We start from the raw sequence: 20,621 nt of genomic DNA on the forward strand, positions 1-20,621 counted from the left end.
TTCACTCGTTGTCCTTTGCAGAGAATTTCTTTTTTCCGGCCACAACAACAACGCACAAATTATAATTAGTCCAGACAGAATTGGTTTCAGATGAAATCATGTGAAAACTGTATTTTTTTTTTTTAATTTTAACTCTTTTAGGATGCCTCTTACTAAGGCTCTTCCCATTGTCAACCTCTTGTCTAATGATGTGGACCTACCTCACACCCCAGGAGAGAGAAGGACCTGTTGCCAACCTCCTCATATAGTGACTAAAACTCAGTGAATTAATAAATTTCTTGCCATTAATATGGAGCTCCAAAAGTCTTTTTTTTTTTTAATCTCTAAAAATGCAATAAGGTTTCCTACTCTCTGCATTTATTACTGAGATTGAGAAACTCTGCCATCACAAGTCTGAACAGATTTGATGGCTCACCAAAAACTGTCTGACTTGACATAAAACAGCAGCGTTGATGTTATGAGAGAGTAAACAGGAAAACACGAGTGCAAAAAAAAGAAAAAAAGAAATCCAAACAGCAAATTTCTCTGATTGTTTGACGATTGACTCATTTAAAAGTGACTTTTTAATGACCAAAATCCCTTTGCATTTGAAAGAATAGTGTTCACAACATGTAAGTAACACATGTACACAACAAAACACGGACCCACTTGTAAATCATTATGTTGAGGTGCTCTCTGAAAGTGAAGAAAAGTCCCAGATTTCTATAAAAAAAAAAATAATAATAAGCTCCACCTCCATGGTAACTAAGCATTAAGGCAACAATACGCAGTCCTTTGCTCCCTCACCTCCCCCAAACAAATAGTTAATCTCTCTAAATCCAGACAGGAAGTGCCCTCGACAGTGGAGCAGAATGCTTTGGACTGACCCCCACTGCTCTCTCGCTCGCTCTCCTCCCCCTGCTGCTGCTGAATGAAGTATCGTTCACGAGCTGCCATCTGGAAACAGTTAAGCCTGTGAACACTTGCACAGAGCCAGTACAAACACAACTGAGGAGGCTTTATCAGAAGGAGTAATTCAGCCGCGTTATCAGAAGGGAATCCAACGCCTTTGCTTTTACGTTCTGCAGCAGATGTGTTGGTTGGGGGGGGGGCAATCAGTATCTCTCAGGGATCATGAAACACGAGTCAGACCAAGGCAGGCTGCACGCTGCAGGCTGCAGGGCGTTGCTACTTCTGTCACTTATATGTCTGGTTTTGGTGTGTTAATTTATACTGAGCAACAACAACTTGAGTAAATATAGTTGGGTGTGGGTTTTTTTTTTTTTTTTAGAGAAGAGAACAGTTGTGTAGCGAATGAGATCACGGCAGACAAAGGTGACAACTCTGCAATCTGCACTGGTGAGAATGGGCTGTGGAAGAGAGGCTGTGTTAGGCTGATGGAATTAAATGCACAGGATTTGGAGACAACAGAGCATTATTTTGAAGTAATTAGTCTGTCATCGGGGTAGGAAAAAACACAGTGCTGCTGAGAAAGATTAATGTCCCCAATCAGAGCCAAGAGGTTAGGATGAGCTAATGTAAGCTAATATATTAATCATGATTTTTGCAAATAAAAGTCATAATACTCCACACTACAAAGTATGGCAGTTCTGCTGCAATACTTTATTAATTTATGAAGAACACAAACATCAGTCATTGACACTTTTTTTTTTTAAAGGGGAGAAGATTGAATGTAAAGTGCATTATAAATTAAATGTATTATTATTGTTGTTGTTTTACACTGGATGTAAAATGCAAATGCAAAAACTTCACCCGGTGAGTCTTATGTTTATTTTTTATTTATAATAAAATCTTTTCTTTCCTGTACATTTGTACATACACGCATCCTTTTCTCAGGTGTAAGATGCCAGAAGTGAAAAAGTCACAATGGAGAGGTTTGCAGATCATGCATGGCTGGAACAGAGGTTCTGAACGAGCCCGGTGGAAACACGGGACTCATTTTCAGTGGACTAACAAAAAAAAAAAAAAAAAAAAGATTCATCACATTAAAGCAGAAAACAAAAATACTTCTCTAAAGCAAATCCACAGATACTAAATCAACACAACAATCAAAAGGCACCTGCACGTGCTGCATCTGACTAATTAGTGCACAAATCACCACCAAAGGTGTTCAAATATCGTTACACAAGGAACCACAGTCAGATTGGTGGAGGGTATGATGATCGTCTCAACTGGACCGCATCCTTAAAACTTCAGCCATTGACGGCCGTTTATGATCACGAAAGCTGATCAAGTCCATAATAATGTCCAGGCCCTGAACCCCTTTCAACTAAAAATACTAATTTTGCAATAAAAAAAATTCTGACAACTGCCACGGCCTTAGTTAATTAAAACGGTGCTTGCTGTGGATTCTAAAAAAAATAAAAAAAATGCTCAGGCCAGTTTTTGGAGGTGTGCTTGTGTCACTGCTGACGACAAAACATCAAATGAAGGCATCGGACGAAAAACTAACGAGACTGCCAGCTCTGACCCAGTGTTGCCTTGGGTGAAAGGCCTTTCTGAAAGGCAACAGTGGGGCACACGAGCAGGGCGATAAACAGGGCGCATAGTCACCATTTTCACAGTAGGCACCCACAATAAAAGCAATTCCATCCACGCGATTCATCACATCCACTTTATGGTGAAGTTCCTACTGAGGTTGAGGCCGAGGTTGGAGACCGTCAACACCTGCAGAAAGAGGTGAGGAAGCAAAGTCTTTCACTGGAGGGCCGCCCATTTAAACTACACCCCCAAACTCCCTGGCCACCCCCACTTTGAAAACCACTGCCTTCTGTCACACCTCAAGGAGCACTGATCTGGTATGCGCGATGTCGTCCAATCGTTCTCGAGCCATCCATTCATCCGTCCACTCACCTGGTTTTCTCTGTAGGTGAACGGGACACCTTGGGAGTTCACCAGAACCAAGCTGGGCTTCTGTTTCACACCAAAGAAGCATGCCGAGTCCACAGTGATGTACGTGGCCTCCAGGTGGTTCTGGAGAACCTCCGACGTCATCACATTCTGTAGCAGCAAATTGGAAGACGGACACGGGCACGTGCTGTAGGTTATTATCAGACTATCACAGCTGCGGTCGACCATCCAGCTTTGCCATTACTGGTCTGATAGTGCTGGGATTCAAACTACCACCCAAGACAAAGGAAAACGGTGCCGTTATTTTATTTCTTTGGATTTTGCTGATCAGGTCTCGCAGCTTTTTAAAAAAAAAAAAAAATCAAATTTTATAATATTTTTTTAGTTTGTGGGTTTGTGGTTTTAATAAGCTGAAAATCTTACTCAGCAAAGTTACAACAAGGAACTGCTTGAGACGTCAAAATAAAACAACTTTTACTTAATATTCTCATTTTTCGGGTACTACCTGTATTGTGGGTAATTCATCCAGCAGTGAGCACTATGATAGCATACATATGAGGTCAAAACACTGCCAAACAAGCTCAACCCACGTACTACTTTTATGGCAAAAGTAGCAAAATGGCAAAGCACCTGGGAAACATTGAAGATGACGTATGCATACTGGTTGGTCTCATAAGTGTCCATGCTTTCTCCATCATCCCAGAAGAGATCTCCACTGGCTGAGCCGTCATCAGAGAGAGCTGAGACTAGATGAAGAGGCTGACCACTGCTCACCCACAGAGTGAGGTTGGGAGTCTGGGGACAAAAAGGAAAAATACAACAACAACAACAACAACAACAAAGGAATCTTTAGTTGTCCTACGAAACGTAGTCATCATCTTCAGTTTTTAACTAAGACAGCAGCCAAAGAAGCACACAAACTGGAGACAAAGACGTCGTCAACGATACAAAACCAGTGTACATCGACTCTCACTATCCAACATTTTTTTCCCCCCACTAAGGTTGAAAACATTCACCGATGTTTACCTGCGATGGTATAATAGAACCTTCACGCAAATGCAGGTTGATCTTGTCCAGCGGTGCCTGGAGTCGAAGTTCTTCCCCTTCGCTGCGGACCGAGTCGCCCTGCGCGGCAACACAGAGTTCAACTGTGCCGTTAGTAGCACTTTATTACCAAGGTTTATGGGCGAGTGAGGTGCAGGACACATTTATATAATTGGAGCTCCTGACCTTTTTTCGAATTGTAAACACAAAGATATTTTCTGCTCAGGAAATTTTATTGGGACGCATAAAAGTGAATGGCCACAGGATTCGATCCTACTTAAACCAACAATAAGAATGTATACAGGTACTACCTGAAAAATTAGAATATCAAGTAGCAGTTGTTTTATTTTTGACATCTCAAGCAGTTCCTTGTTGTAACTTTGCTGATTAAGATTTTCAGCTTATTAAAACCACAAACTCAGAAAATTATTATAAAATTTGAGTTTGTTTTTTTTTTTTTAAGCTGCAAGACCTGATCAGCAAAATCCAAAGAAATAAAAACCTGAAATATATCGATTTGCATATTATTCCTTTATATAATATGTCACATTCACCTTTTAAGTTGAATTGCAGAAATACTACAACCTTTTCAGGATATTCTAATTTTCTGTGTCGTACCTGTATCATAATAAAAAGTTGTTATGGAAATGAAAAAGTATGTGTGGCTGAAAAAAACTGAGGTCATTGTGCACTCAGCTCCACTGGGGGGGAAGTTCCTGTTTCCAGGTGCAGGGGCACCTGGAAACAGGAACTTACAAGACTCTGTAAATACTGCAACATCCATGTTGACCACTCTGTGTTTTATTGCCCTTTTGTACCATGAGTGGCATCAGAAGTTGTTTGATAGGTGCAAAACTGCTTTGATGTGGCTGAATGATGCAGACAGAAGAAAGTGGTTTGTGATGACAAGGTGAGAACAAGAGAACAAACTTTCAGGTCAGACCTTAAGTCTGTTGTTGCTTCATTTATGCGTCAACCTACAGTGAATTGTGGCGTCATCTACAGGAAGTGGATGTGATAATTTAATATGGTTTTTGTGGCGTCTTATAACTCTGAGAGGGATGGGGTCTTATTTGGACACGACACAATAATAAAATTCACTCATTCATTCAGGTGACATTCACCCAGGCAGAGTACTGGCAGGGCAGTGTGTATCTTACCGTGAAGTAGTCATACCACACACCCTCCGGAAAGTAACCCACCACGTGGTCAACTCCCGGGTCCAGTACTGGCGTCACCAGTAAACTCTTCCCCCACAGGAACTGTCTGTCGATGCCGTACGTTTGGGCATCTTTTGGGAATCTTTTGAAGACACAGGAAGTGAGACCTCCACAGCACCGGGACATCGAAATGGACTGAAATCCAACTGTTCTTACTCAAACATCAGAGGCCTTGCGACCGTCTGTCCCTTCACGTGCGCATGGTGGAAGAGAGTGTAGAGCAGTGGGTAGAGGGAGTAGCGCAGCAGCAGCGCGTCCTTCATGGCCGTGCGAGCCAGAGGGCTGAAAGCCGTCGGGTCCTGCGGCTGGAAAACACCAAAATAAAAGCATCAGTTTTTTTGCTCGTTCGACTGAAGGCCACGGGCGAGACGACAGGAAGCTCATTTGTCAACAGGTTTACACTGCAGACGTGACATGGCTTCAAACGTCAAGTGTGTAATATGTGGAGACTCTAAGAGGAGACGGCGACATCAAGTGGTTACATTTTAGATTGCAGCGCTCCTTCTCGCCCCCTCCCTGCGCACACAAATCTAGACACCTCGTCCAGCTTCTTCTACGTTGGTTTATTTGAAGACGCGAACGTTCACCCTGATGATGAAACGTGCGGTCAGGCGGCTGGATTGTCCACACCAGGCTTCCTTAGAAATAAGACGGTGCAAGATGGCAGCTAACTGGGAGCAAGACCCTTGATATACAGTACAGTATTGCCCAGAACATGAGAATCTCCTGAGAAGGTTGTTGTATTTGCCCATGTGTGAACTCTTCTGAGCCAACAACCCAACACAGACTTTCTAAAGGCTCAGCAGCCTTTTGCAGGTGTTTTGGATTCTTTCGACTCTTTGAAGCTACAAAACTGAAGCTTTCCACAGTATTCTCATTTTCTGATTTTGTGGCTTTGTGGTTTTAATAAGCTGGAAATCTTAATCAGCAAAGTTTCAACAAGGAACTGCTTGAGATGTCAATTTGCGTGGAATGGCTCAATAAAAATTTGTTGCTTTCATCTTTTATGTTAAACTGCCAAAATAAAACAACTTTTACTTGATATTCTCATTTTTCGGGTAGTACCTGCGCATACAAGAACTGTTCTATTGGTGGGAAAAACCAAACTACTTTAATTGTACTGCAGGTATACAATTCTATGAATGTATTTATGGGCAGTTTAAAAAGCTTTGACGAATGTAAAGATCATAAATCAGGCCAAATTCTACACGCTGGATCTTTAACAGCTACTGATGATCTTCCCTCGGTGTGACAGCGTGAGATGGATATGATTCAGCTGGAAGGGAAGCAGTTGGAGCAGCGTCTCAGTCCTCATCATACCTTCATGTTGATTGAATTGTGATTGCGAGCAAATGGGTAAAAAGCTCCCAGCTGCGTCCAGCGGACGCAGAGCTCCTCCTGCGTCTCTTCCATGAAGCCACAAATATCCGCTCCCACCAGTGGGATGCCCAGGAGATTAAAGGTCAAGATACCTAGAGATCACAGAGGAGAGAGGTGGGAAGTATGAGAAGCAACTGAAAAGGAAGAAAAGAGGATTTGGAAGAAACCCGTAGGGCTGAGGCAAAGAGTTGATGCAAAGTACAGATGAAGACTAAAATAAATGATGTGAAATGGTGTTTACACAAAATATCTCTGGAGTGAAAGTAGCAGCAAACAAAACTCTTAAAGGAATGATGTTCCAGGAAATGCGGTCAAAGGGCCGAGTTGCAATTATTCTTATCGGTCAGGAAGCATCCGACCACGAGCGCCGCTGCTCCGAGACACCAACAGCAAAAACACTTCAACATGTCAACGGAATGTTAAAATGTTGAAATTTAAATTGCCAAACTTGTTTCCATCCAACATATGGCTTTCATTTTTTTTTTCATTCAAACAAAAGGGGAAGCAGTCAAACATATATAAGGACACTGGTCAACACCTCCAGCTATGAAAATAAGTAATAGAGTAAAAAGGGGTGAAGAGGAAAGTAAGCAAATAGAGTAAAAATATTCACATTAGTCCAATCAAAGGTGAAAATCACCTTTTCACACAGGGAGTTTGTTCTCACTGAAGAACAAAACCTTCATTTAAAACTGCGTCTTGTGTTTACTTGTACCGTCTTTGACTAATATTTCTAATGTTCAAATTTATTTGATGACGTGAAGCATTTAAGTCAGACAAACATGCAAAAAAAGAAGAAGACATTTTCGTACCAATACTGTGTGTGTCTGTGTGTTGGTGGCAACTATCACTGTTCAATGAACACAGCTAAATGATCTGACCTGCTATTGAAGAGTACATGTCTTTCCACTGGCTCCTGTTGTCCCCCAGCCAGTGGCCAGAGTACATCCCTTGACTTGGGTAGGTGGAGCGAGACAACACAAAAGGCCTTTTAGGAATGATCCTCTTCATAGCGCTGCCAGGTGGTGGGGAGGCCAACATCAACAACACTGTCAGCAACATTATATTGTCTTTAGTGGCAGCCTGAGTGAGTGTGTGTGTGTGTGTGTAACCTGGCAGTCGCCTTGGCTTCCATCAATCCATAGAGGCTGTGCAGATTGTAGTGAGTGGACTGCTTTTGCTGTGCGCTGGCACACACAGTTTTGTCTTTCAGGGAATCTCCCAGGATACCTGGTGGTGTGAAGATGCAAAAAGGGGGGGTTACCGGTAGGGATGGGCGATATATCGGCGTTTGCGATATATCGTCAATTTCTATTTTTTATTTTTCATTTTTACCGCGGTAATAACGATAAACTCCTGTTGACGACGTAATTACGTGCGCAACGCACTTGCTGGCCTGCAGCTCACGTGTCGCACAATAACAAGCACGGTGCTGATAGCGCAGCCACCGTGCTCGAGAATCCATCGTGGATTGTGTGCAAAGTGACAATAAACACCACGGAAACGATTTGCAAACATCCTGTTTTACTTTTTATTTATTTTCTTTCGGGTCGGCGGACCGAGATGACGGAAAAAATGTTAGCGAACTTTTACTGGCACAAATCCCGAGTCAATTTTAGCATGGACCTTTTCAGACTTTGTGTTCTAAAGTTACTCGAAGCAGACGTTGAACTCTGTCGTTTATCCACACCGTCTTTTCACGAGCGATCTTTCTTTCTGTTCTCTGTGGCGCTTGTTTTTTTTGTGTGTTTTTTTTTTTTTAGCAAGCTACTGCTTCTGCAAAGACGGCACGCTTCAGGCGCTCTTCTTCTTCTTCTACCGCCTTCAGGGAGTAAACTTGCGGCGCCACACAAGGCCGGGCGTAGGTACTACATCGTTTGCAGTCGTTTCCAGCGTATCCGTGTAAATACGGCTTCATGTAAACGCGTTTTTTTTCGAGTGCGATTTAAAAAACAAAAAAAACAACCAAATGCTGGAGTTGAATTGTTTTATATTTTTTTTATCGTCACTTTTATCGTTAGCGCAATAAATGCCAGAAATGATCGTGATCAAATTTTAATCCATATCGCCCATCCCTAGTTACCGATACCTTAAATGTTACCTGAAACACATCAGGTGCTCTTCCTGTTGTATATGTTATATATGCTGAAGAAGGGCTGTACATGTCTCACCTGGTGTGTAGGGAGGGTTCTCCAGAGAGTTTGATGGACAGCCTTTGGTCGACCCTTGCAAGAAGTTGGACGGTTCGTTCATGTCCTAAAGACACAGTGATAAAAGAAAGATGGCAAAGAAACAAATGAATGCAGCAAAAAAATAAAAATGCTATCATTAAAAGTATATTCTACAGACTGTCTTTAATTGTCATTGCATCAAATGACAACAAAGTGCTGAAGTGCAATCAGCTCGTTCAGCGTGATTGATGCATCCTGATCCATCACGTGTGCCATGTATGACTGCTTCACTGAACTAAGACTTGATGATTCATTTTATTAGATTCATTTCCAGAGTCATCAGAACTAAAAGGGATGGGAATTGTCGGGATTACCTTTGTGGCAAAAAAAAAAGAAGAGAAAGTTGAAACTTGTAAGAATTTGGGAGTGAAAAGATGATAATACAGCTGGTATTTTCCATGGTTGTCATGCAGGCTAAATACTGAGCACCATGGCTGATGGTGAGTTGTATTTGGTACTACTGATTTTCTGACACGTAACACCAGAGGTCAAGTTGTTCCAACAGTGAGTGAGTGTTATGAAGCAGCTTTTATGCAAACCTGCAGTTTATTCTACCCAGAATGAGGGAGCGACTGGCACCTTTCACAATAAGAGGGAGCTTTCACTTTCCTTTGGTGTGTAAATATAACCTGGTTAGGCATCGGTTTGCTTCACATCATAAAACAAACTCTTTCTGTTTCCTTGTCCCTCCGTCCTCGTCTGTGAAACGCTGTCCTTCCTTCCACCAGTCCACTGTGGTGGAATGTTGACCTATGTCGGCACTAAATTCAGATTCTGACATCATGGCTGGATCTGTTCCTTCGAAACAACTGACTCATTGAGCTGAGCCAACGTCATTTCCAGTCAATGACACTCGTTTTGCATACTCCTCCAAAAATTAAAAACTAAGAAATCTCATTGACAGCCTTGACAAGGCGCCACAGTTGACCGTCCATGTCAGAGTACAAAACAAGCATGAAGTCTGGGGAAGAGAAAAGAACTTGGTAACTCTTTCCATGAAGGCCTGGTCAATAATGCATCATGAGAACATTCATAAGACATTACTTATAAGGCTTTATAAAAAATTGTTATAAACTTTTATAATCATGTATGGCAACTTGTAACAAGGTCCATAAAGTATTATAAGTGGTGTACATAATGCATTATAAACTTACACTTCCACACCAAAGTGTATGAAAGAAGAACAGGCTGTTTCATTGCTAATAACCTTATATGGTGTTGTCACTTTACTTAGAGCTCTTGAAGTCATCCTACAGCACATCATTGACGTTTATAAGGAATTATTCCATTTCACAAACTAAGCATTCATTACACGTCAGAGCAGTTCTTTGACTCTTTATAACTGGCTGAAGTTATAATGTGCTGTGTAACCCAGGACTTCACATTCTTCTTTTCATACACTTTGGTGTGGAAGCGTTAAGTTTATAATGCATTATGTACACCACTTACAATACTTTATGGACCTTGATATAAGTTGCCATACATGATTATAAAACAACTTTTATAAAGCCTTGTAAATGCTTTATAATGTCTTATGAATGTTCTCATGATGCATTATAGACCAGGCCTTCATAGAAAGGCAACTCTTCTGCTTTCAATGTCCCAAAGAGCTCTGGGCCTCCATCATGATGAGTGGAAGAAGGTGTGCACTACTGCAGGCCATCCAGTGCATTACACCAGTGGTGCCCAACCACCGGGCCGCGGACGGGTCGGTGGGTCATTTGGTACCTTTTCATTCATTGTCGGAGTGAACAAGTTTATTTTGAAAAATGACCGGATTCTCTCCGTTACGTCCACCTAACGCTCAACTCTTGTCAAGGCGCTTGTCTCGGTCACCCGATACGTTGCCGCGAGATCAAACCCACGAGCTAGCGGAGCAACATGAGTGTCCAATGCCATCGCCAAGTTCCGCCCTCTATGGTGGAAGAGCAGAAAAGCACCAGCGGCACATTGAGGGATTTTTCTCCGCTATCCACTCATACTTACAATCCAGACGCCATCGAACGGCACTTTCTCGTGGAACCTCTTCAGGTTGTCATACCACCATTCGTGTGCCAGGTCATTGGAGAAGTCGGGATATGCAGTCAGGCCGGGCCACACCTGGAGGAAGACGCACATGGGTTTCAGTCAAGGCTGGCTCTGGTTCCAGTCTGGCAGTGGTGGGACACAGGAGTCGCACGCTTCCACACGAGCCGATAAATTCAAGATGAACTGTCGATATTTTTGTAACGTTTGAACTCAGGATGCATGATGTCACCGCTGTGGCAGATACACTACACACTCAGCAAAGGTTGGGATATACTGGGCTTTTACACATTTCTAAATGCACCTACTTTTGAGCGCACGTGTCCAACCGCTCAAAGATTCAGTCCTACTGCATAACATGCTGCCCCCTGGTGGTAAACTGCATAAATCATCAGATCAGCTCCACCATGAATCAGCCACTAAACGACAGCGGTCTGGATTTAATTAATTATTCAATCAGTCCTCTTCATCATGCAAGCGTAGCTGAGCCAATATTTTATTTACTTCTACTTGGAAGAACATTTTTAAATGAACAAATGATATGTTTGTACAGTTCCAGTGCCGGGGAATACATGGGAAGCTGTTGAGACGGCAAGGTGTGTTTGGTACGTGGCTTGAACGGTGTGTTAAAATAAACTAATACACTTTGGTTAACACGTTGCCGAGTCGTTTCGGTCAGTGAAAAAAAAAAAAACAGCCATCAATAATCTAAACTCTGTCGAAGATCTCAACTAATGTCCACATTCCCGGACCTCCTGCAGGGGGCAGAGAGAGAACTAGCAGCTGCCGCAGCTGTATTGTACCACCAAGGCCTGAGCTGCTGTAAGTGGGTGCTGTGTGGCTCTAAACTAGTAGAGGCTCATGTGTTTTTGTGAAAGGACTGCACTGAATTTGTAGCCTAACGGAAGCAGAAAAAACAAACAAACAAAAAAAAAGGTTTTTGGTATTTTTTTTTTTCTGAAGATGAAGAATTTTTAGGTTAACAGGTAAAATATTTTTGTTGCACTTGTTTTTACTGTAACCACTATCATTACTATAACGCAAACATTTCACTGTGGGCAAAAACACTTGGGAAGCCACCACTGCAACGGGGAAAGAGACACAAGCTGCGACTGCGTGCGTGCGTGTGTGTGTGTGTGTGTGTGTGTGTGTGTGTGTGTGTGTGTGTGTGTGTGTGTTGACGGACGGTGCCCTGTGCTACTGTTCATAGGACGGAGGTGCAGTTCCTGATTGCCTGGTGACTTGTGTTCTTCAGCCTACGAGCAATCATCACGCGGTCACATTTTGACATCATGAGGCCGAGGTGTTGCCCAACAAAAAGGTCACATGATGAGTTATTGAGGCAATGAAAAATGTTGCTGTTGTAATGTTGCAACCACCACTGTTGTTGGTTGAATTGTTCGAATGAATCGTTGGAGAATGAAGAAACGACTCCAGCCTGCTTCTACTGGCCCCACTTTCATGCTACAATGTCACTGCAGCAGTAACTCTCCATGTTTCCAATACAAAAAGCTCAAATATCCACATCTTTTTTTATGAGGAACGTACATAATACAATTGTTATTATTAGTAGCCTGTCCATGACGCATGAAACATGAAGAAAGAAAACAAACACACACACACACACACTTTGTTTTTCTTTCATTTTGCAATCTGGACGCAATGCAACAATTGAGATATGAACGGCTGCGTCTCAATTCAGGGTCTGCATCCTTCCAAGGCTTCATTTGAAGGCCAGTTGCGTCACAGCACTGCGCAAAGCGAAGGCTCGTCCCAATTCCCAAAAGTCCGAAGGACGCTCCAAATGCGCCCTCCAAATGCGCCCTACTTTTAGTCGATTCCAAGGCTGCACCGCTACTATCCTTCACGTCCTTCTGTATCCCAGGATGCTTTGCGTACTGCTGCAAAGCATCCTGGGATCCTGGGAAGTCAGGTGAAATTAGCGCCATCTACTGGCAAAGACACCACATATAAATTTAAGTATTGAAATTTCACATCAAATATTCAGTTTTTAACGAAGGGTTTTTACTGATTGGAACATGGGTTGGTCCTTCTGTGCCGGGTCCTTGGGAGGACGCTTCCTTCAGACGGAGGACGCTTCCTTCCAAGGATGCAGACCCTGAATTGAGACACTGAGTGTGGAGTCTCACCTTTCCAATCAGCGTCTCTCCATCAGCGTCTTTGACGAAGACGTCCCTCCTCAGCCCTTCGTCATAAGGCCAGTACGAGCCCTCTGGTTGCGTGCTGCTAATCCCAGGATCCTGCAAATACACACACAACCACTGGTGTCTCACACACACACACTGAGGAAGCAACAACAGGCAGAACAGAGAGGAAGCTGGACGTACCACAATCATGACGTAGTGCTGGTCATGGGCGTGCATGTCCTTGATCATGTCAGGCAGCGTGGCAAAGTCTGAGCCCAGGGTGAAGTCCATGTAGCGCTCCATGTAGTCCAGGTCGTTCCACTGGACGTCCTGGTCCAAAACAAAACCCACCGGCACTTCTTTAAAAAACCACTCCAATCAGCACCACATTACAGCTTTGCTTTGTTTTTTTTTTTTTTTTTTTCTTTTGGAAACATTACCTGCGGTATCCCAGAATTCCTCATGTTCCGCACAAGCTCCCAAGTAGAATTGCTGGTTTTGTAGCCCCAGCGACAGAGATGGTAGCCGAAAGCCCAGTAGACGGGCATGGCTGGGCGGCCTGGGAACACACGGACAAGCAACCTCGTACATCTTCATAGAATAGCATAGAATAGCATAGAAAAGAACAGAACAGAATAGAAGCCTTCATGGGCAAATTAATAAAGGCAAATGATCAAAACTGCATTGGGATATTTGCAGTTTTGCATTATAACAGCAACAATACAGTGAAAAAGAAGGAAAATTATATGAACTGTAAAGAAATAAAGAAATAAAATATTCATAGAGTAAGAAAAGAAAGCCTAGATATTCACATCATGTGGACAGTTGCATTGTTTTACAAGTTATGTACATAAAATTGACATATAAATAATACTACTATATTACACACAATAAATTGGTATGCCAGGATACCAATACACCAGAGTAGTGAGCAACCTTGTAGATCTTCATGAGAAACGCTGGTTTGAAAGGAGCAGAAACTAAAGCAGTCATCAAAGAGGAACAGAAACAAATCTGGGGTCCACTGTCAACACTGCTGTCCTGCTGCGTGTCTGCACCAGTCAAGAACAACCACATGGGTTCCACAGTGTTGCACCTTGCAACATTTTAACAGAGGAGAGGTGATTTGTTCATCTGCACCAAAATGTATGCACCACAGGTTTACTTTTTTTGAAAAGAAATTTTGCTCATTAAATTAAAAAGAAAATCGTTGTTTATAATTGATTTCACTAGAAGTATTATTCTCCTCAATGTAGTGACTGATCTATTGGCTTCTCTGTAGTTATAGTTGCAATCAGCATCACGTGACCCATTCATGCAGCTGGAACGATACGAGATGGCAAACTGACCTATGACCTCGACATACTGGCCAATCACAGACGCAGGATCTGGTCCGGTGAAAACGTAGAAGTCAAGTATTCCACCAATGGTGCGCCAGGTGATGGCCGGAGCCGGCTGCAGCGCCACCTCTGAGGAAAGACGGACAGAAATACACACTTTTACATGAAGGGTTGTTTTTTTTCCTCAATGCCTGACACTGACCACTGACACATGGACAGGTAGAAGAAGAAGAAGACCTTTATTGATCCCACGATGGGGAAGTTAGCATAATTACAGCAACAACAAAAAAGGAAAAAGAAATTGGCTACAGTGCAAAAGGTCAAGAATTATATTAACTGAAGATATAGACAGAAATAAAATACTAAGTAAGTATGTAAAGAAGAAAAAGCGAGATAAAAAGCAAGATATTTACATATTAAATGTTAAGGTAGGGTGCAGGAAAGCAGACCACAGGTTTAACTCCAGCCATTTGATTTGCAGATGCAACACAAAGAAACAAATAAACATCCCAAACTCCGACGCTGGGGTTTCAGAGTTAACACTGAAGCTGACGTGCATCTTTGTGGATGGTCTGGAGTCAGACCTCAGGTCTGGAGTCAGACCTCAGGTCTGGAGTCAGACCTCAGGTCTAGGTAGGAGCAGGGAGAACACGCAGACTCCATACAGAAAGGCAGCGGTCAAAATCAAACCCACAATAAAAATAAACAAATAAATAAAAAAGGAAGAAAAAGAATAAAAATCACGGTGATTCGCGTGATTCTCATTTACCCATTTAGGCTGTTGCAACTGACCACTTCTGTAATTTATCATGTGCACACAGTGAAACTGGAAGGAGTGGCGCCTGCACGGCTCGCACACTCACCCATCGCATTGCTGTTCAGCAGAAAGAAGCCGTGTGCGGTTCCTCCTTCCTCCATGGCCAAGTAGAACGGATGGGTTCCATAGAGGTTGGTATTCTCCTGCATTATGCAGAGAAGAACGCAAAAGATGATGGTTCTCTTTTTTTTCACCTTCATGCACAAAAGGTCCCTTCAGTGTCGGGTGGTTCAGAGAGCATTCATGTGAGCAGGCAGGCAGCCTCGTCTCCACTTCATGAAACCTTGGTGAAATTGACTCAGCAAGATGGTTAAACATTTCTCCCTCATTAACATTATCCTAATTATATTCTTCGGATTATTATTATTATTAGTAGTAGTAGTAGTCTGAGTCGGAGTCATACAGGTACTACCCAGAAAATGAGAATCTCCTGAAAAGGTTGTTGTGTTTCTGCAATTCAACTTAAAAGGTGAATGTGACATATTATATAAAGGAATAATATGCAAATCAATATATTTCAAGTTTTTATTTCTTTGGATTTTGCTGATCAGGTCTTGCAGCTTAAAAAAAAACAAACTCAAATTTTATAATAATTTTCTGAGTTTGTGGGTTTGTGGTTTTAATAAGCTGAAAATCTTGATGTTAAATTGCCAAAATAAAACAACTTTTACTTGATATTCTCATTTTTCGGCTAGCACCTGTATTTTAAGTCGCAAAACAAAACCATAGAAAAGAGGTTTTCCCTTACAGTCGGGGGTTCATCTCTGGCCCACATGCTGAGTGTGTTCCAGCGGACGTCCTGCAGGAAGGCGGTGCGGTGCTCTGCCAGGCCGTAGATGAAGGCGGTGGACAGGGAGGTGGACATCTGCAGAAACTGATCGGCGTAGAAGAGCGGCGCCACCGTCGTGTTCAGTCTGCAACCGCAAAGCAAAGAAGAGGGAATGAAACAGCAAAGCCAACGATTCTCAACGTTGATTTCACACACAGTACGGTTCAATAATGAAAACATTTTGGATATTGTACACAACCTTGAAAACGTGCGGCAGTAAAAATGGGTGTTTTATACCCACAGCTGGGAATAAAAATCAAGAAGAAGAAGAAATTAACGCGTTTCTTGTTTAACCAATCAATCTCCTCCTGAAAGTCGGCTACATGGTGGCAGTTGGAAATGCAAGAGTTCATTGGCTGCAGTGAATTTCTTAAAGGGCAATATAGGAAGAAAAAAAATGACAAGATTAAACTTTACTCTAAACTTTATTATTACTCAAACTCAATGATGCGTCTGTGTTTTCTGACACAAAAACAGAACAATTGAGATAATCAAGAAAGGGACGTTGATTTTCTTCACTTTTCAATTTGCAGATTTTGACATTGAAGTTCCAAGTACTGGTATTGCACTTTGAAATATTTCTATTTTATTTTATTTTATTTTGAAATTTCAGTCCTTCTGTACATAAAAGTCAGTATTTAAACTCAACTTACAGCACGGTTTCTGTCGACTTCCTCTTCACAACCACACCAAAGGGCTCCTCTGAAAACTCAACAGCAAAATCCGGACTTTCTGACTTCTTGCTGACAGTCGGGACAGCGATGGGCACTTCGAATCGGGGCGTCGAAGGATCAGTGATCTAGAATGAAAGGGACATTAACAAAATAGCAGCCGCATCAACAGAGGGTTGTGGCGGCACTGCAATTTTATAGAATGTGATAGTATTGATTCACCTCACAAGGAGGCTTACTGCTTGGAAAGTAAAGTCAAAGTTTCAGCAGGTTTTTCTTTAATTTTTTTACTTTATTTTCATTTTTATCAGTAGAAACACACCACAAACCAAACCACAGTTCCTTGACATCACAAGCCATGCATGAGTGAAGCTGACATGGTAAGAAAACAAAACATTTTAGCAGGTTTTATTGAAACCTGCACTTTAATTAATATTTCATTTTAATTTAATTTAATTTAATTTAATTTAATTTAATTTAATTAATTTAATTTAGGGCGACACGGAGGCGCAGTGGTTAGCGCTGCCGCTTCACAGCAAGAAGGTCGGGGGTTCGATTCCGGGCCTGGGACCTGTCTGCGTGGGTTCTCTCTGGGTTCTCCAGCTTCCTCCCAAGACCAAAAATATGCATGTGAGGTCAACTGAACATTCTAAATTGTCCGTAGGTGTGCATGTGAGTGTGAATGGTTGTTTGTCTCTATGTGGCCCTGCTATGAACTGGTGACTTGTCCAGGGTGCCACCCTGCCTTCACCCTAAGACAGCTGGGAGGGGCTCCAGCAGACCCCCGTGACCCTGAGCTCGGGACTATGCGGTAATTTAATTTAATTTAATTTAATTTAATTTAATTTAACGTTTTCATTTGAAAGGAGGGGAAAATGTTCCTTACATACACTAAAATGTTTGACACATCTGTAAATATTTTTCAATTTTATTTTTATGTTGATGTAGATAGAGACTAATGCTATCATGTTTATTCCATATCTTTAGTAGTATAATAATTTCACAAATTTTCTCTTGTAAAACGTTTTTCTTACGGATGCTTTTTCAACAGTGTTAGTTGAAAAAAAAAATTCTGCCATTAATACGATGGTTGCATCACTATGTTAAGTTGGACACGCAGAAAGAAAAAAAAAAAGAAAAAATCACTGATGTTTTTCATACTCAACTGTGACCACAGCAGAACCTAGAACTCACCCTGACTCGTAGCCGCGTCTCAGTCTCGTAGCGCAGCTCGACGTCGAGGGTGAGGATGTCTGCAGGATAGTAGGTCTTCACCTCCCTCACCAGTTTACCTCGCTGTCCCAGCGCCGTGTCGTTCAACCACACCAGCGAATAGGAGGGGAAATCTGAGGGGTAGAAACACCAGGGCACCCCCCTGCCTGCCGAGGAGGAATTGGACGAGGCGGGAATGAAGCAGCAGTTCCTGGCCTGGCACAGCTCTTGGGTGACCACCACTCCTCTCTCAGGGTAGCAGTCAAACCGCCAGTCCTGCGGGATTGAAGCGCAGGCCTCTCGCCGGGACGCATTGTGCGCTGGGGGCGGATGTCTGTGCGGCTGTTGGCCGGAGGGTCCGTGAAGCCAGACGATGGTGCTCAGCAGCCAGAACCCACAGAGGAGCAACAACAGGCAGCCGACGACCAGGAGGCTTGTGCTAAGAGAGGACAGCTGCTTTTTAGGAAGCAAACTGGACTGCGATTCCTCTGAGCCCTGAGAAAAAACACAAGATATACAACTGTCCATAAGGCACCACGCACGCACGCACGCACGCACGCACGCACGCACGCACGCACGCACGCACGCACGCACGCACGCACGCACGCACGCACGCACATATGTGCTTAATAGAGGTTGTCAAACAAAAATGCTCACAAGTCAAACAGAAATTATATTAGTTATACAATAATTATATTATCCCAGTTTGCTTCTAAATGGAACCGCAGGATCTCCTTTCAGCAAGACGTCTTCTCATCATTTTCCTGAATATTCTGCTGTTTTGCCAACTATTTTGAACCATTAAAAAAAAAAAAAAAAAAAGACAACTTTGCTTCTTAAAAAAAAAAAAAGTGAACTAGGAATAAAGGGGGCAGGGTGTCACTCTGGGTGTCGCCAACAGAGCGTAACAAGGCAGCAGCTGGGTTCTTTTCGGTTATTATTGCGTCATTACAGTGTTGGCTGAGTCTCCACTGGTCTGGATTAAAAAACAAAAATAACAAAAAACAGTTTGCCCAGTCCAAGACCGAGATAAGACCCAGTAAAAAAATGCCTCAGAGTCTGAGACAAGACCCTTAAAAAGTGGTCCAATGTGGAGTACTGCAACACTAAACAAAGAAAGGATGGTTATTTATCATTTTAATATTTATTTCTCACTGGAAGATCCTCGTGGAGCTCTGAAGACTCCTTGGGCAAAAGTCCACTGGAAAATGTAACATCTTCAGGGTTCAGGCGCTTGTAGGAAACCATCCTTTGAAAAGTGTTGGTCGAGTAAGCCACAAAACACTGGAGGAGAGATAGAAAGAGGGCAAAGCTCAGTGGAAAGTCTCATTTCCTCGTCCGGGTTTCCAAAGTGTGCCAAAGAAACAATGTTGATGCAAATGAGAGGGCTCTTTTTTAAAGTGTTTGCAGGTGTACGAGAAAAGACAACCTCGTTGCAAGTTAACGCTGGTGTCAAACAAACATAAAAGTTAGTGCTGTCCCGATACTATAGTTTCACTTCCGATACGATACCGATATTTCAACCTTGAATATCGGTCGATACTGATATCAATCCGATATCGGCATGCTACAAATGAAACATACTTTCATTATTTATTCTAAAAGTACTGCCACACGGCCGACATTATTTCTTCCTAGAGCACATAGACTGTTACTGTTGAGGTCATGTGAGCTCTACATGCTGGAGCCGAGCACTCTTCTTTGGCGAGCGCAACAGGTGTATTACCGCCACCTACCGCTGTGTTGGAGTATGAACCGCAGTCACCTATTTGCGTAGGGCAGAAGCGCCGGAGTAGAATGGACAGCTTTCTATCGGAGTGTTAATATCGGAGACCTAATCCGATATTTCTTTTTTTGCTGATATCGGACCGATATCCGATATCAATCATCAACTATTTTTTGGGAATTGGCTACAACAGAGTAGCTAGCAGGTCCTGAAAGTTGAGGTTATACACATTTTATTGACAATTCTACAGCCATAAAATGACATAATGTGAAGGCAGCCTGTGTGCTATGCAGATGTCAGGTTGGTTAACCAAATGTTTGCGTTTGTTCAATAATTCAAGAACGGTTCCATAGATAAACGCTGTAATCGTGTGAGTGCGGAGAAAGCGTGACAATCATTACACGCGCGATTTCAACTCGGCAAATAACGAGGACTTGAACCGTTTACACCTTATGACGACCAGAGTACACTGCGTGCCCTCGTCGCTTACGACGTTCACTTGTTTCACTACAGTTAGTGGATATCAAAAAGGTGACCACTGCTGACTGGGGCTAACGAGCTAACTGTAGCTTCGACACACCGAGTCGTAGTAAAAACCCGGCCGGAGGGTAAATCAGGTCAGTCAGACCAGCTCGGTGTTGTTTGACCTAATTAACCCGGTTCACATGTGAGTCAGCCAGGCGTCAAAGTGGAAGACACAACTGTACACAGCTCCTGCGTGCAAAGTTCAAAAGCACGGGTGTGCTAACTGCTAACAGGCTAACTCTGCACACGGACAAGACTTTTAAAGTGGTTTACAGAAGCGGTGACACGGCTGACAGACGGGAGCTCCTTACCGGGTTGGATGCCTCCACTCCTCGTCAGATGTCACCCCATGTACCCGCTGAAATGTTAAGACATTATCAGACTGCTGTTTCGCTGCCTCAACGCCACGCACGCCCACTGGGGGGGCGTTACTAGTAACTCGGTCAGGTGATTCAAAACTGAATTATGATTGGGCCCCATACGGGCTGGACCGCCCACTTTTGCTTTTTCACAACATTCTGCATGTTTGTTTAAAATAAATAAATAAACACGCTAGCCACCTTTTGGTCATGTTTAGTCAGTAAATTATTGAAATTATTGAATT

The 20,621-nt window shown here is 42.7% G+C and overlaps 1 protein-coding gene across 1 annotated transcript; it reads right to left on the reverse strand.

Moving 5' to 3' along the window:
* Positions 1-548: 548 nt before the first annotated feature.
* gaa2 (alpha glucosidase 2) lies at positions 549-20,467 on the reverse strand. Its single transcript, XM_076013256.1, has 21 exons — positions 20,329-20,467; positions 18,922-19,050; positions 17,749-18,261; positions 16,537-16,682; positions 15,803-15,968; positions 15,101-15,197; positions 14,247-14,366; positions 13,338-13,456; positions 13,099-13,227; positions 12,901-13,011; positions 10,712-10,825; positions 8,666-8,750; positions 7,607-7,724; positions 7,376-7,509; positions 6,435-6,586; positions 5,271-5,419; positions 5,055-5,196; positions 3,877-3,975; positions 3,481-3,645; positions 2,854-3,000; positions 549-2,667 (listed from the first exon to the last, which is right to left on the reverse strand). The coding sequence occupies exons 2-21, from the start codon at positions 19,012-19,014 to the stop codon at positions 2,605-2,607; spliced, it is 2,862 nt and encodes a 953-aa protein (XP_075869371.1). The 5' UTR covers positions 19,015-19,050; positions 20,329-20,467; the 3' UTR covers positions 549-2,604.
* Between the last annotated feature and the right edge of the window lie 154 nt (positions 20,468-20,621).

This window comes from Nelusetta ayraudi, unplaced genomic scaffold (genome assembly GCF_046127955.1).
Source record: "Nelusetta ayraudi isolate G7.1 ecotype Tasmania unplaced genomic scaffold, CSIRO-AGI_Nayr_v1 ptg000006l, whole genome shotgun sequence".
Classification (NCBI taxonomy): Eukaryota; Metazoa; Chordata; class Actinopteri; order Tetraodontiformes; family Monacanthidae; genus Nelusetta; species Nelusetta ayraudi.

Excerpts from the sequence above, each read along its gene's own strand:
- gaa2 (XM_076013256.1), bottom strand. The coding sequence starts at position 19,014 with ATGGTTTCCTACAAGCGCCTGAACCCTGAAGATGTTACATTTTCCAGT. Across the intron at positions 13,457-14,246 it reads CCAGTATGTCGAGGTCATAG|GCCGCCCAGCCATGCCCGTC; the intron begins GTCAGTTTGCCA and ends GTGTGTTCCCAG. Across the intron at positions 13,228-13,337 it reads GGAATTCTGGGATACCGCAG|GACGTCCAGTGGAACGACCT; the intron begins GTAATGTTTCCA and ends GTTTTGGACCAG.